At 43.1% G+C, this 16,399-nt stretch overlaps 1 protein-coding gene across 1 annotated transcript in view; it reads right to left on the bottom strand.

The window, feature by feature from the left end:
- SYT17 (synaptotagmin 17) overlaps window positions 1-16,399 on the bottom strand; it is a 91,781-nt gene that overhangs the window by 69,700 nt on the left and 5,682 nt on the right. Inside the window, exons 4-5 of the mRNA XM_036767287.1 lie at window positions 13,296-13,444; window positions 9,305-9,924 (exon numbers count right to left, since the gene is read on the bottom strand). Coding sequence (XP_036623182.1) covers window positions 9,305-9,924; window positions 13,296-13,444 — 769 coding nt within the window. The remainder of the gene's footprint in view (window positions 1-9,304; window positions 9,925-13,295; window positions 13,445-16,399) is intronic.

Here is a 16,399-nt window from a genome sequence, read left to right as displayed (position 1 = left end):
CCATCCCTAGAGGCCCTTCTGTTTCCCAAAGAGGGAAATAATTTCACTTCTTTGCAATTGCTTCCTCACCTGCAAAATGAGAAAGTCCAGCTTGGTCTCCAAGGTTCCTTCCGGTTTTAAACATTCTACTGATCTGATATCCTATATTCAGAGAGTGAGTCCCGGGAAGGAGATGGAAATATCGAGCACTGTAAGCATCAAAGACTGCTTCTGTATTTTCATCTCTAGCACTTTGCGCAGTATTTGGCAACTTTTTGTTGCACGTCTGACTCTTTGTGACCTCATTTGGGGTTTTCTTGGCAAAGATACTGGAGTGGTTTTGCCGTTTCCTTCTCCAACTCAATTTACAGATGAAGAAACTGAGGCAAACAGGGTTAAGTGACTTGCCCAGGGCCACATAGCTAGTAAGTTTCTGAGTCTGGATTTGAACTCAGACTAGACGCCTGGCATGCATTTAGGTGGCCAGACTAGGCACACATTATGTGCTTAATGGGTATGTAAATAATGTGGGTAGCTGGTGTCCCAATGGATAGAGCACCGGGCCTGGAGTCAGGAAGATTCATCTTCCTGAGTTCAAATCCAGACTCAGAAACTTACCAGCTGCGTGACTCTGGGCCACTTAACCTTGTTTGCCTCCATTTCCTTATCTGTAAAATGAGCTGGAGAAGGAAATGGCAAAGACTCCAGTATCTCTGCCAAGAAGACACCAAATGGGGTCGTGAAGAGTCAGACACAACCAAAATAGATGAACAACAATTGCTTAATAAACGTTGTGAGGTTTTGTTTCTTTTTTTTTCCATTCAGCCTATTACCTCTCAAGGGGGCAGTTTTGATGGAGGCAACCATTCTTTGGATATATACATTCTAATGTATTTGGTTTAGGGTTTGGGTTTTTTTTTTTAATCCTTGTTATTTTGTAATGATACCACCATTGGTCTGGCTATTTCCCAAACACAGACAGCTATGGATATCACCCTGAACTCTTCTTCCTCAACTTGTTCAATGCTATTCAGTATTCAACCCTTGGCAATAAAAGGTTTCGCTTCATATAGAGTAAATCTCAGCCTAACGCCATCTTATGAAACATAAATATCTGCCAGACCCATGTGCAAATATCACTTTTTAACAAAACACATTTCCTTCTGTTTGTACAAAATCCAACACTTCTCCCAATAATCTTTTCAAATCAAGCATACTGAGAATAATTTGGCTGTGTAATACAATACTGCTGTGCTCCTCTGGCTTCCCCCCAAGATGGAGTGGCCTGGTTTCCATGCTGGTCACACAAGTTGTAGCTTCCAGACTTTAGAGATACCACAGTTTTCCTAATAGAGGTTCTTAGCCCAGAGTCTATGAACTTGTTGTTTTCAATATTTAATATTTTAATATTAATATTAATAATTATTTTTTAATATTTAATATTCAATGTAATCAGTTTCCTTTGTAATCCTATGTATTTTACTTTATGCATTTAGCTAACATTTATATAATGCTTACTGTGTGCCAGGCACTTGGCTAACATTTTATAATTGTTATGTCATTTGATCATGTAAAAACATTATTATGAGAAACGGGCGAAAGTCTTCATCAGACTTCCAAGTGGGTCTGTGACACAGAAACGGATAAAACCCGCTGTCCTCATGTTCGAGGACCACGCCTAAATGTCAATGCCCACCCCCGGATGTCACACATTTACATAGCATTATACCCGCATGGCGCTTTAGAAAAAGAGTGTGTCGTCACTACTGTAAGGCAGGCAATAACATTATTACCATTTTACCCAGGCCCCAAAGGCTAAAAGATCTGCTCAGGGCAACACAGCAAGCCCATGGAAGAGCACCCAGCAGTCTCATAATCCAATGGCTTTTCCATCCAATTACAGATTTTATCTTCAGACATCGAATCACTGCCCTGCCTTTTAGGCAGCTTCTAGGCATTGTCACTCATGGCCGATTTCCTCCAAACTCCTTAGAAAAGTGCCCACTACGCACATCCAAGGCAGTATTACTTTTCAGCAACAAATGATGCCGAGCCACTACAAGGCACGGATTTATTTCCACCCTTTATTACCAGAGCCCAGTTCACCCTAATCTACCCTAATGAAAAGGGTATCTCTTAATGGCTTACTTGACTCGATGTTGCTTTCAAGCCACTTTTACATATAATGTGTTAAACCAGATCTGAAATCCATCCTGAAATTCAGGGGATCATAAAATATGACTTCTTGTTGAGTCATTTCAGTTGTGTCCAGTGCTTCGTAAGCCCATTTTGGATTTTCTTGCCAAAGATACTGAAATGGTTTGCCTTTTCCTTTTGCAGCTTATTTTAAAGATGAGAAACTGAGGCAAACAGGGTTGAGTGACTTGCCCAGGGCCACACAGCTAATTAGTGTCTGAGGCTGGATTTGAACTCAGGTCCTCCTGACTCCAGGGCTGGAGCTGTATCCACTGCACCACCTAGCCACCCTACAAAGTACGATAGGATCACCAAACTGGCCATGAACACTCCGCTCCAACTCCCAAATAGCCCCACCCAAAGATGTAATGTTCAAAAGGAAGATGGACAAGCAGGATATTATGATGAGAGCCACAGTATGAATCTATGCTACACCTTTAAAATATTCCTCTGATTACCCTTCCCATGGCTTTTCCATGGCGGAGAATGCAGAACAACTCTAAAATCACCCTCTAAGGCTATTCCCCACTCAATGCCCCCCAGTGGTTAAAAGTCAAATGATCCATGTTTTGTCCACACAACATGACACAACCAGGCGAGTTCATTTTTGTACCCATTACACTGACTGGTTTATTGATACAATTATTGGCTCACTGGACCACAGATTCAGAACTGGAAGGGACCTTCATTTTTGTTGTTGTGGTTCACTTGTTTCAGTCATGTCTGACGCTTCATCAGCCCTTTGGGATTTTCTTGTCAGAGATATTGGAGTGGTTTGCCATTTCTTTCACCAGCTCATTTTACAGATGAGGAAACTGAGGCAAATGGGGTTATGCAACTTGCTCAGGGTCACATAGATGATACATGCCTGAGGCCAGATTTGAACTCAGGAAGATGAGTCTTCCTGACTCTAGGCCTGACACTCTGTCCATTGCACCACCTGGCTGCCCTGGATTTTACAGAGAGGGAAACTGGGACCCAGAGGGAGTAAGTGACTTGTCCAAAGTCACAAAGCAGTAAGTGGCGCAATTGAGATCTGAACTCAGGTCCTCTGGTTCCAAAGCCATTGACCAAAGTAAGCAAGTGGATCCTGTTGGATATATAACCTGCCTGGTTTTCAATGATGGTTTTATTTACATTCTCTAACAAAGGACCCCTGAGAGGGTCCTTATTCAGAACAAATATTTCCTCTACTAAATGTCACTTTGAAATCAAATTATCTGGAAGAGAAAAAATGCAAAATAACTGTCATTACGGCCTCAGTTACTCTTTCAGAATCTCTCTGTTAAAGCACTTGGAAAATGAAGCGGGAGGAAAATGATGGGCACAAAACGTTTGCCCCAATCGGGATTTATGAGTGGAACCCTGAGTGATATGAATTAATAATCACCGACTGAACAACACAAACCCCACAAGTTAGCAGAAGCTATGTCTGACCCAGAGTTGAAACTGGTGGAGGTCTTCATGACTTCTAACCTGTTGGAATCTATCGACATGGAAATTTGCTTTTATTCCAAAAAATTCACAAGGGTACCAGAATTCTCATAAAACTAAGAGTCTTAAGCTCAACCTACGATGGCGATCCAACCTTCTGGCTAACGCAGTCACCAAATGCCATCCGTACCATCGGCATCGAGAATTTAGGAGAAAGAAAAAGCAGCCCCAGGACTTGAATTGAACCCATAAAATGTCACATTCAGTCTATTGCTCAGATTCTCGTCCAGAAGACACGAAGGCTGGAGTTACAAGAGATGTCCTCTGCCTCTTGCCTTTAGAATAAACACTTGTTATTCCACCTAAGTGCGATTACTACTGCCTGATCAACGTGCTAGCAGTGAAAAAGAGACTTGGATTCAGCTCCAAATAGAAAACTCTACCAGGAAAACAATTAACAAAGCTCTAACTGGCCAAGCTTCCCTACCTGTTGCTAGGCCAGCTCGCCTTAGAGTACCTGCTAAAACCCATCATGACTCCAGGAGCTGCTAAGCTCCTCCACAAAACCCTCAACCAGACATGATACCACAGGACATAGGACAAAGGGGTTCTGAACCTTTTCTGGATTATGAACCTCTTGGGCAATCCGAAGGCACCTATGAACCCTCTTCTCAGAAAATAATTTTAAACACATATAATAAAAGCCATAGGATTAGTGGGTCAGTCCCTAGCATTAAATAAGCATGTACTGTCCCTAGCTAGGCACTGTGCTAAGGGCTAGGAAAACAAAGAAAGGTAAAGGACAGACCTGCCCTCAAAGAGCTCCATCGAAAACAACACTACACAAACAAGGTAAAAACAGGATCTACTGGGAGTCTTCTCAGAGGGAAAGCACTAAGATTAAAGAGGACTGGGAAAGACTTCTTGAAGAAGGTGGGATTTTGGTGGAGACTTGAAGAAAGCCAAGGAAGGAGGGTAAGAATTCCAGATATGGGAAACTGCATGAACAGCAAGGAGACCACTGTCACTGGACTGAAGGGTATGTTTAGGAGAGTAAAGTAAGACTGGAAAGGTATGTATGGTGTGTGTGTGTGTGTGTGTGTGTGTGTGTGTGTGAGAGAGAGAGAGACAGAGAGAGACAGACAGACAGAGAGAGACAGAGAGAGAGAGAGAGAGAGACAGAGAGAGAGAGAGAGACAGAGAAAAAGAGAGACAGAGAAAGAGAGACAGAGATGGAGAGGGAGGGAGAGAGGAAAAGGGAGAGGGAGAGGGAGAGGGAGAGAGATAGAGACAGAGAGAGAGAGAGAGAGAGAGAGAGAGAGAGAGAGAGAGAGAGAGAGAGAGAGAGAAAGGAATTACACTGAAATACAGCTATCAAAATATTTTTTAAATCAAGTCACAGTCTCGAGGTTAAGAACTCCTGAATTCTAACCCTTTCCTCTCATTTTATAGATGGGGCAGCTATGCCTCAGAGAGGACAAGTGACTCCCCCAAGTTCTTACAAGCATTAAGTAGCAGAGCCAGATCTGGCCCTGACCAGTGCGTCAGCAGCAGCAGCAGCATCTATATATAGTGCTTACTATGTGCCAGGCACTGTGCTAACTGCTTTACAATTATTACATCATTTGATCCTCAGAACAACCCTGGGAGGTTGGTGCTATTATTATCCCCATTCTACAGATGAGGAAACTGAGGCCAAAAGAACAACTTGCCCACAGACACACAGCTAGTAAGGGTTGGAGGCTGGATTTGAACTCAGATCTTCCTCACTATCCACTGTGCCACCTAGCTGCTATACTTTGTCAGTCAGTCAATTAGCATTTATTAAGTGCCTATTACATGCCAGGCACTGTTTTAAGTACCAGAAATACAAAGAAAGGCAAAAAACAGCCCCTGCTCTGGATGAATTCACCATCTTCCTAATTGTAAGCCCTACCTCTACAACTAGGATCATGCTCAGTATGCAGTAGGTGTATAATTATTGTTGCCTAAGTAAAGCACAACCAAACTCTTCCTTCCTCCCAGAAGCCTTCCCAGAATGAACAGCATCTTGTCCTTAGATCAGTATAACGGGCCCTGGTACATCTCCACTCATTCACTTACACTTGTGCCGATACTAGTTCTATATGAAGCCCAGTGCTCTAATTGACACTAGACACTCACTCCTTAGAAGGAAAGCTACGGCCAATCTGCACAACATAATAAAAAGCAGAGATGTTACCTTGCCCACAAAGGTCTGCATAGTCAAAGATACCTTTTTTCAGTAGCAATGTATGGCTGTGAGAGTTGGGCTGGAGGGAAAGCTGAGCACTGTAGAAGCAACACTTAAATGGTGGTTCTGGAGAAGACTTTGAGAGTCCCTTGGACAGCAAGGAGGTCAAATGAGTCAATACTTGAATTAATTCAGACTACTCACTGGAAGGACAAATACTGAAGCTGAAGCTTAAATCCTTTGGCCACGTGAGAGGACAAGGCTCATTGGAAAAGACCCTAATGTTGGGAAAGACTGAAGGAAAAAGGAGAAGAGGATGGCAGAGAATGAAATGGATAGATGGTGTCATGGAAGCAACAAACATGAACTCTGACAGACTTTGGAAGATAGTGGACAATAGCAGGGCCTGGTATGCTATAGTCCATGGGCCACGAAGAGCCAAAGATGACTGATTGAATGAACAAAAACAACATAAATGAATGATAAGACTTAATTAGCCTTCCTTTCTCAATATCGACCTCAGTAGCAGGTTGACAACTCTCATGAACTGAAGGGAAGAAGAGAGAGTGCAGAGAAGACAATATATCTTGGAGTCTATAACTCTAGGCTCTAGCTAGTAATGAAAAATGACAAACACGCGCTGGGTGACCAACCAATTCTAAAAATGATCGGGCACAGTGGAGGGTGACATGGATAGAAGGTGTCACGCAAGTAACAAACATGTACTTGGACAGACTTCGAGAGATAGTAGAGAACAGAAGGGCCTGGCGTCCTGTGGTCCATGGGTCATGAAGCGCCAAAGATGACTGATTGAATGAACAACAAAAACGACATAAATGAATGATAAGGCTTAATTAGCCTTCCTTTCTCAATATCGACCTCAGTAGCAGGTAGACAACTCTCATGAATTGAAGGGAAGAAGAGAGAGTGCAGAGAAGACAAAATATCTTGGAGTCCATAACTCTAGGCTCTAGCTAGTAATGAAAAATGACAAACACGCGCTGGGCGACCAACCAATTCTAAAAATGATTGGGCACAGAGCAGGGTGAGATGGATAGATGGTGTCACAGAAGTAACGAACATGTACTTGGACAGACTTCGAGAGCTGGTAGAGAACAGAAGGGCCTGGTGTGCTGTCGTCCATGGGGTCACAAAGAGTTGGACACGACTGAGCAACAACAATGAAATTGTGTAGTGGGCCTCATTACTTTATGGTCATGCCTCATATTTAGAAAAAAGATTGTTCATGTGCCTACCTCTATTACTTATACTCAATTAAACACCCACAAGTTTTTAACCCCAGGCTAGCTTTCCCTTCCTACTCAAAGTGAATCCAGTCAATCACTCTACAAGTCAGTCAACAGACACTGGTATTAAGCGTCTATTATCACTTATGACTAACATGGAATGTTCTGCATGGCTTCCATGTATGATCAACATCACATTGCTTACCTTCTCCATGGGGAAGGAGTGGGGAGGGAGAACGAATTTAGAACTCAAAATTTTCAAAAATGGCTTAAAATTTTTACATGCAATTGGAAATACTTAATGAAGTAAATGAAAATATTAAAAAACCAGGGAAAAAGTGTCTGCTATTGCTACCCTCTCTCTTCCTGGACCTACATGAAGCAGTTAAATATTGAACTTAGTCCCTTAGCCAAGGTATCTTAACCGGAACTTGATTTTAAAAAAAATGTATATTTTGATAACTTGATTTCAATATAATCGGTTTCCTTTTTGATACTGTGTACTGTATTTTATTTTATGCACTTTAGAACATTATTTTGGAAAGGGGCACTAAGCCTTTAGCAGCCTGACAAAGGGATCTATGCCTTAAACCCAGCATTAGGAAAATAGAATTTCAGAAAAAAAAAAAGCAAGCCAGTGATGATCCTCAGTGGTGTTATTCAGATCATCTTCCTCTAAGATCATCTTCCCTCTATTCCAACGGATTGCAAATTTCTTAAAGGTAGGGACTCTTTCTTTTCACTTCTATTCATATTCTCAGACTTGGCACAGTGTGTGGCACATAGGGGCTAAATTAGTGTTTACTGATGGTCAGGACTAATTGATGAGAAGTATTTTGCATGTACCTAATTATTTCTCTATTGTCTAACCTTTAGAATATAAGCTCCTTGAGGGCAGGGACTGCTTTCCTGCCTTTCTTTATATGCCCAGCAAGTGTATATTAAATGCTTATTGGCTTCATTGATTATAATGCGAATAATACAATGCAAATAATAAAGCATTGTCTACACCTGATCTCTTTGATTTCTCTTTGTCGATCTGTAAGCTTCTCGGCTGCAAGGGTCAGGCTTTGACTTAATGACTAAGAGTGACTGATGTAGTCCATGACCAAACAACTATTGGCGTGGACCATCCATTTATGAGTGTGCTTGTGTGTGTGAGCTCCAACTCCACGTTGCTGTTGTTCAGTCGTGCCCCACTCTTCGTGACCCCGTCTGGGGTTTTCTTGGCAAAGATACTGAAGCGGTTTGCCATTTTCTTCTCTAGCTCATTTAACATGTGAGGAAACTGAGGCAAGCAGAGTTAGGTGACTTGCCCAGGGTCACCCTTGCCCTGATTCCAAGCCCAGCACTCTAACCGTGTACCACCTAGCTGCCTGATTCCACACTAAATCATAGTAGGTACAAATTTATGTACGGAAGGAACCTCCAGAACTTTAATGGGGGGGGGTAGGTGGCACAGTAGACACAGACTGGACCTGGAATGAGGAAGACGAGTTCAAATATTGCCTCAAACACTTCCTATCCGTGTGACCTGGAGCAAGTTATTTGACTGTTCTCTCAGCCTCAGTTTCCTCATCTGCCCAAAGGGAATTAAGACAGCATCTACCTCCCAGGGCTGCCGTGAGACTCAAAGGCGATGACACGTGTGAGGCACTCTGTAAGTGCTGCAGGAATGCTGGTCTTATCATTAATCTCTCTGCCCCTCACTGGCACCCACCATCAGATCTCTGCCCACTGACCAGCAGTGGCACTGAGAAGCGCTTCTACACACTGTTGATAGAATCAGCGAATCTGGCGGGTCTTCACGTGGGAGTGCGAGAAGCCACGTCGCTGCAAGCCGTTAGCGAAGATGGGAGATGGCAGCTCCCTGGCCTCGTTCACCCTCGCTGTTAGATAATTATGCCACAGCTACCTATGTTCCCAAGACAAGAACCCACAGTTAGCTTGCCTCGATAACCCTAATAATCATCACCCAGGGAAAGATCCCAGTCAGTGTGGGTGCTCCGTAAGTAGTCAGACAGCTTTCAGGGAGTCAGGGTATCAATTCCCAGGCAACAAATCATCTTTCATTCCTTCCACGTTCTCCAAAGCTGCTTTTTTTTAGACAAAAGTAAATGCCATTTTTTTACCCAGTAATCATCTCTATTCCTTCTTATAGGTCATCAAGCATCCTTCCCTTACAAGTCAAGAATCTTTCACCCAGCTAGTAGAAGTCACAGACATGCTTCCTTACCTGAGAACTGGGAATCAGGGCTTTCCACCAGTGCCCCCCCTTCACCAGGTCCACTTCACTTAAAGGCACGGAAACTTTCCCAATGACACAGTGACGTGAGAATTTATCAAAATCCACTACAGTTAAAAGCAAAGTTCTTCTTTGGGCTTCTAGAAATGGGATCTCAAAGGTGTAGCGCTCCTCAAACACCGGGTTCTGGGTCTTGCGTTTCACACCCGTCTGCTTGGAATTCTTCTGGTCTGGCAAGAGGCAGATCTTCACGTAGGGGTTGGAGTGAGCCATATCTTGTCGAGAGCCATCATAGGAGATGGGAGGTGGTAGGTCCCTGGCCTCAATAACCCTCACTGTTAGGTAATTATGCAGCAGATCATACTGGGTGCTGAAATGCAGCATACCCAGCTGGTACTTGGATAAGATCTCCTCATCAGTCAGGGAGTCCATGTCATCACTGTTAGAGTCAAGGGAGTATAGTCTGGGCTCGAACTTTCTAAAATAGTCATCAGGGGTGTAGGTCCTTCTCAGCACTGATGGTTGGATGATTTCTTTCTTGGCTCCGATAATCCCAAACTCAATGGGTTTAATGTCAATTAGTGGTGAGCTGGGCCGTCTGGACTCCAGACCTAAAGAGTAGTCACACAAAACATGGATGATACGACTTTCTAAATGACAGAGGGCTCTTTTATATCTATTTTATTTCAGAAGTTCATCAATAAACATTTATTAAGTGCCTACTATGTGCTAGGCACTGTGCTAAGGAGGCCACGTGGTATATTTAGTAATAAGAATACTAGATTAAGATTCTAAAGACACAGGTTCTAATTCTGACTCTCAAATCTAACCTCAGACACTGCCTCGCTGTGTGACCCTGGGCAAGTCACCTAACCCTGTTAACTTCAGTTCCCTCATCTGTTAAACAAGCCGAAGAAGAAAACGCAAACCACTCCAACATCTTTGCCAAGAGAACGCCAAGTGGGGCCACAAAGAGTGAGACGTGACTGAAAACAACTGGACAACAGTGACTTCGGGTTGTCATTCCAATTATCTCCACCATAGTATTTCATTTCCTATTGGTAAAGTGAAGAAGTCAGCAGCGTGGTACAGCGGGGGAAATGCTAGATATGTCATCAGGGGACAAGGCTTCAACGTGTGGCTCTGCCATCTACTGCCTGTTCAACACTGGGTCAAGTGGTTTGGGGCCTCTTTGGACCTCTCTTTCACCATCTATAAAGTGAAAGAGTTGAACTCTGGGGTCTCTCCCCATTCAAGATCTATGATCCCAAGATCCTATGATCTATAAAATGCGGAGCTGGATTCAGAGATGTCAAACTGAAGAAGTCCTGGCCACAATCACCTGCAAAACTCCCTAGTGCTGGCTTTAACCAAATTAAAGCGTAATTTGGAAATGTTTAACAAAATGCATAAAAATAAAACACAACATAGATAATGTTAATTTGAGGTTTTCTAAGTCAATACGCAGCCAGCAGGGATCTGTTTCTATTTGAGTTTGACAGTGCTTGATTAGATGGTCTCTAATTTGATGTGCAGCTTCGTGGATCAGTAGATAGAGCCCTGGGTCTCATACATTTACTAGCTGTGTGACCCTGAGCAAATCACTTAACCCTGTTTGCCTCAGTTTCCTCATCTGTAAAGTGAGCTGAAGAAGGAAATGGCAAACTACTCCAGTATCTCTGCCAACTGAGAACAACTGAACAACTACCCCAAAAAAGTGTCTTTTAGCTCTTTGAATGCAAGTGTTCAAAGCCAGCCTTAGGTCAAATTGTGCAACAGGCAAGGTTTGATACACCACTGAATGTTGGAACTCCAAGAGACTTCTAAGGGATTTTCCTTAATTCTGGTACCTCCCCTCTATGATTATCTCCCATTTATCCTGTACATGTCTTATTTGTACATGTTGTTTGCATACCTTTAGACTGTGTGCCCCTTGAGGACAGGGCCTGTTCTTTGCCTTCCTTTGTATCCCCAGAATTAGCACAGTGCTTGGCCAGCCATATTAGGTATTTAATAAATGCTTGTTGACTTGATCTTAGAGATCATTTAGTCATAACCACTTGTTTTGCAGTTGAAGAAAACAAATTCTAGAAAGAATAGGTTCCTTGTGACTATCTTTTCTTTTTCTCCAACAAAATCTATTGTCATAAAAGCATCTGAAAACCCTTTTCACATCAAAGTATGCGTAACCGTTAAGTCAGTATACCACCTCTCCCAATATGTGATGTTTTTTGCCTTACCGCCCCCCCCACCCCATGGAATAAATGGGCTTCTTTTGTTCAGCTGTTTTTCAGTCACATCTGACTCTTCCTCACCCCATTTGGCGTTTTCTTGGCAAAAATACTGGAGTAGTTTGCCATTTCCTTCTCCAGCTCATTTTGCAGGTGGAAAAACTGGGGCAAACAGGGTTAAGTGCCTGGCCCAAAGTCATCAGCTAGTGAGTGTCAGAGCCTTGATTTGAACTCAGGAAGATGAGTCTTCCTGACTCTAAGCCCTTCGTCTGTACGCTGAAATCATATCACATGACACACAGTCTACTGTGTCCCCATTTTATACCTTGGAGGTATCTATGAGATAGGAAAATCATGAGAGAGAGTAGGTATAGTGGAAGGATCACAGAACGTCAGCGTTCAAATTACGATTACCAGCTTCAACACGCAACAACAGTGTGACCGAGGGAAAGTCAGATAACTTTCCTAAGTCTCAGTTTCCTCATCTGCAAATGGAATTAATAGTTACTGCACTCAGTGCCTCGTGAGGTTGTTGGGGAAAAACCACCCATGACCCTTAAAGTACCATACAAACGAGGCTGCCATTATTATAGCTGACAACAATAGTCATCAGTTTGATCAATCCAATTAAACAACTGATCGATTCAATGAGGCAGAGGAAAAAGTCAAACAAAGTCCTTAGATTCAGAGTGGTATCGGGTCATGTATCGTCATGTATCAACACAATCCCCCACTTCTTTTTCAGATAAAGCAGGTTAGACCAGAGAGGAAAGATGGGAGGGAGGGAAGGAGGGAAGGAGGAAAGATGGAAGGAAGAGAAAGACGAAAGGAAGAAGGAGGGAAGGCAAGGGGAAAGGAAAGAGGGAGAAAGGAAAGAAGAAAAGAGAGAGGAAAGAGGGGAAGAAGGGAGGGAGAAAAGAAAGAAAGAAGAAAAGGAGGAAGGGAGAGAAAAAGGAAAGAAGTAATAGAGGAAGGAAGGATGGAGGAATGGAGGAAGGAAGAAAAAGGAAGGAGGGAGAGAGGAACAGAGGGAGAAAGAAAGGAAAGAAGAAAGGATGGAGGAAAGGGAGGACAGAGAGAAGGAAGAACAGAGGAAGGAAGGAAGGAAAGAAGAAAAGAAGGAAGGAAGAAAAGATAGGAAAAAACACTTACTATTTATTAAGCACCTACTGTGCCTATTTATTAAGTACCTACTATGTGCCAAGTACCATGCTAAGAGCTTACAAATATTGCCTTATTTGATCCTCACAACAACCCTAGAAGATAGATATTCTTTTTATTCCCATTTTCCCGACAGACAGAGGTTAAGTTACTTGCCCAGGGTCACACAGCTCTGGGCTTTCCTCAGTGCTCTAGCCCTCCCACCTGCCTCAGGCAAAGTGATTTGCCTGAGGTCTCCCAGCTAGTCAGGGCCATTAACTAAAACCAATCGACGCCCTAGACGTAGCTTTAGTCCCACAAACAAACAAGCAGAGATCCTCTCCACTTCCCTCAGCTAGAGTTTCCCATAATCAAGGCCACCCTGAGTGAGCTATCAGTCCTCTGACTGGTCCTTCCTCCTCCAGCAGCTCCCCCTCTCATCTTTCTCTTTGGGAACACTGAAGCTCCTGAGAGAACCTGCTGTCTCTATTCTCCTGGCCTTGCATTTGATGCAATTGGAAATGGATTTGCTTTGGATCTGTAGGCAAGCTACAAGGGCAAGGGTTTCTTGAGCTGTAATTTGCACAGCGGGTGACCATCTAGAAGCTTACTTGAAATCCTCCGGGTAAGGCTGTATGCAGACTTTGATGTATCTGAAGACGAGCATCTCCTATCTGAGGAATCATCCTGTGGGGTTGGAGGAGCCTCACTGGCGGTGTGGTCTGAGTCCCCATTCTTGTCTTCATTCCGGTTGGTCATCCTAGTGAAGAGGAAGAGATTTCAGGAGTTGCCCAGGAGAAACCGATCGGGTCCTCCAGGAACTACTACCTTAATTAGTTAATGACTTGAGAAATGACAACACGGAGGTGTGCTTTGCTGTGAAGAGAAAAATATGAATTGCTCCCTTCTCTTTAGAATTAGAATTCTAAGCTCAGAGGAGGGACACATAGGGTTGGAAGCATGCTGTGTTTACTTCTCTCAAATGCCACAAGGGAAGACCTAGGAAAGCCAGAGATGGAGAATGATGCCATATGGCCCACCTGCAGACGTTCTTCCCTTCCACCCACCTACCCTCAGTTTTTCTGGATCTTCCTTGGCCCTTGGGAGGTTTACACAGAAGTAAACACAATATGGATACTACCTGCAGATACTACCTTTCCCCTACACTGGGAACGGTACAGGATTTGTAATCCAGAAACCTGGCTTAAAATCCTGGCTCTGATACATATTAGCGAAGTGACCACGGCAACTCAATTCATCACTTTGAGTCTTAATTTCCCCATTTACAAAATGGAGGTAATAATCATGCTAGCTCTATCACAAGGTTGTGAGAAAAGTGCTCTGCAAATCTTAAATGGATAAACATAAGCTAGTATTTCATCCAGCAGCCGTTAGATTATGCCCATCTGTACCTACAGCTCTGAATTTCCAACCTCTAAGATCCTATCCTTCCATGAAAGACTAGTTTTCTCTATCCTTAATTTTAATTGTAATATGCTTATTTGTGCATATATTGTACCTCCCCAGAAGAATGTAAGTTCTTTGAGGGTAAAGACTGTTGTTGTTGGATTTTTTTTTTATTCCCAATGCCTAGTATGGTCCCTGAGAGCAGGTGCTTAATAAATGCTTGCTGAACTACATAAGTGCTTAATAAATGCTTGTTGAATTACTAACTGAATTTCACAAAGCTTTCACTAATTCCCCCAATTAATCCCCCAAGATGTAATCTCAGACTCCTCTGAACTTATGAACTCCTTAAAGGCAGGGACCATGTCTTCCCATAAATCCTAAAGCTAAAGCAGACCTGAAAGGTCCTCAAGTCCAACCCCTGTATTTTACAGATGAGGAGCTGAGGTTAAAAAGGTAAAGTGGTTTGCAGTGTTTGTGGTCACAGTGTTTGTAAAGATCAGCACCCAGGTCTTCTTCATTCTAAGCCAGCCCTCTATCCACCACAGCATAGTGCCCTATTCATTCCTCTATTCCCCCAGAGGGCCTAACACAGGGCCTTGCCTATTAGACGTCATTTGTTGAATATGAAACATAAATAAATGAAGCAGCAGTCTTTCCTAAGGTGGGAGAGGTTTTACCATATGTCTTGAGCATGTGTCACAAGCCGTATGTTAAGTTCACACGCATTTGTCTCACACACACACACACACACACACACATCCTGGTGCCCTGCCCTGTACAGACTGGTACCTTGTGCCCGCTGCTGTCATCACAGCCCCCCATGCAGTGCTGGAGGGCAGGCATGAAAAACAGCACAGCCAGGCCTGCACACTTGACATTTTCACTCCCTGCTTGTTTAAATACATACAACTGCCTACTCAGTAAATAAATCTGGGGATGCACACACTACAACACCATACCTTTCCAGGAGCGTTTTTTAAAAATCATCACACATTTAGTTGGCCCCCCAAAATCCATTAAGTGTTGACCACTGCTCAGAGGGAGACCAAGTCCTCTTATCCTACCCAGGTGCGTTCTATCTCTTACCATGGTTAAACTACAGGTTATTCACCAATAGTTTGTTAAAGAGAGAACAACAGAACTTCCCTGGCCAGGAAAGGTCTGAACTAAAGTCAACAAGCATTTATTAGTTCTGGGGGTACAAAGAAAGGCAAAATCAGTTCCTGCCTTCAAGGAACTTGCACTCTAATGGGTGTGGGGAAAGGGAACAACATGTAAATAACTCAGTACATACAAGATATATATAAAGTAGATAGTAGCTGGGGGAACTGGGAAAGGCCTCTCCCAAAAGGATGGATTTGAGCTGTCTTGAAGACAACATTTATAAAGGGTTTAGTACTGTGTATGGCACATAGTATGTGCTTAATAAATGCTTTGGGGGTGGGGATGGGGAGTCAGAAGATGGAGGTGAGCAAGGAGAGCACAGAGAGTCTCATCTGCATAAAAAAGCTTGGCAGACAGATGCTTCTTTATCCTATGACTTGCCATGGCCTCAGCTCAACTCCACTAGAATCTCGGGGACATAAGCCACAAGATTGGGTCTTTGAAGCATTCAACATCTGGGTTTTGGTCAGACTTTTTGTTTTTCAACAGAGACTTGCTATGTGCCTACACACTTGGCCTCTATCTGTGGGCTAGATATCATTCTGCTTTTACCTCAAAAGATTAAGTTTGACTGCCTACTAAAGGGACAGAAAAGGAGGGAAGGCCTCCATGTAGGGTAGGGGGCTTCCAATTTGGGAAGCTCTAGTTCCAGACATATACAATTCTAGTCTCAACTGCCCACAGAAGCAATCCTTTTAACATTGACCTTGGGCCAACTGGATGTTTAAGGAATCTATAGTAGGCTATGGAGAAGAGGCAAGATGTCCTAGAAGATAGAGAGCCAGCAGGCAAGTCACTTAAACTCTCATCTCTCTCAGCACATTTTTAAGAATGGCAACCCCCATTGGTAAAGGGAGTTTCTTTGCCAGAGTTGCCAAATGCTATTTGAACCACATTTCCAGTTCCTCCCCCTACATTGGACTACTAACCTCCAAAAACCAAGCCATGGTGGATATAACATCGCACCAACTACCTCAGAGAGTTGTTAGAAAAAGACACTTTGTAAACCAAAAAGCATCACATAAATGTTTTATAATAGAGTACTTTTAAAAGACAGAATAAAAACGATAATAACCGACATTGACATAGCACTTTCTTGTTTGTTGGTCACAAAACATTTTACATGTATCATCTCACTGGA

This window comes from Trichosurus vulpecula, chromosome 1, assembly GCF_011100635.1.
Source record: "Trichosurus vulpecula isolate mTriVul1 chromosome 1, mTriVul1.pri, whole genome shotgun sequence".
In the NCBI taxonomy this organism is placed as follows: domain Eukaryota; kingdom Metazoa; phylum Chordata; class Mammalia; order Diprotodontia; family Phalangeridae; genus Trichosurus; species Trichosurus vulpecula.
Note: the sequence above shows the minus strand (reverse complement) of the source record. Positions and strands in the feature narration are given on the sequence as shown.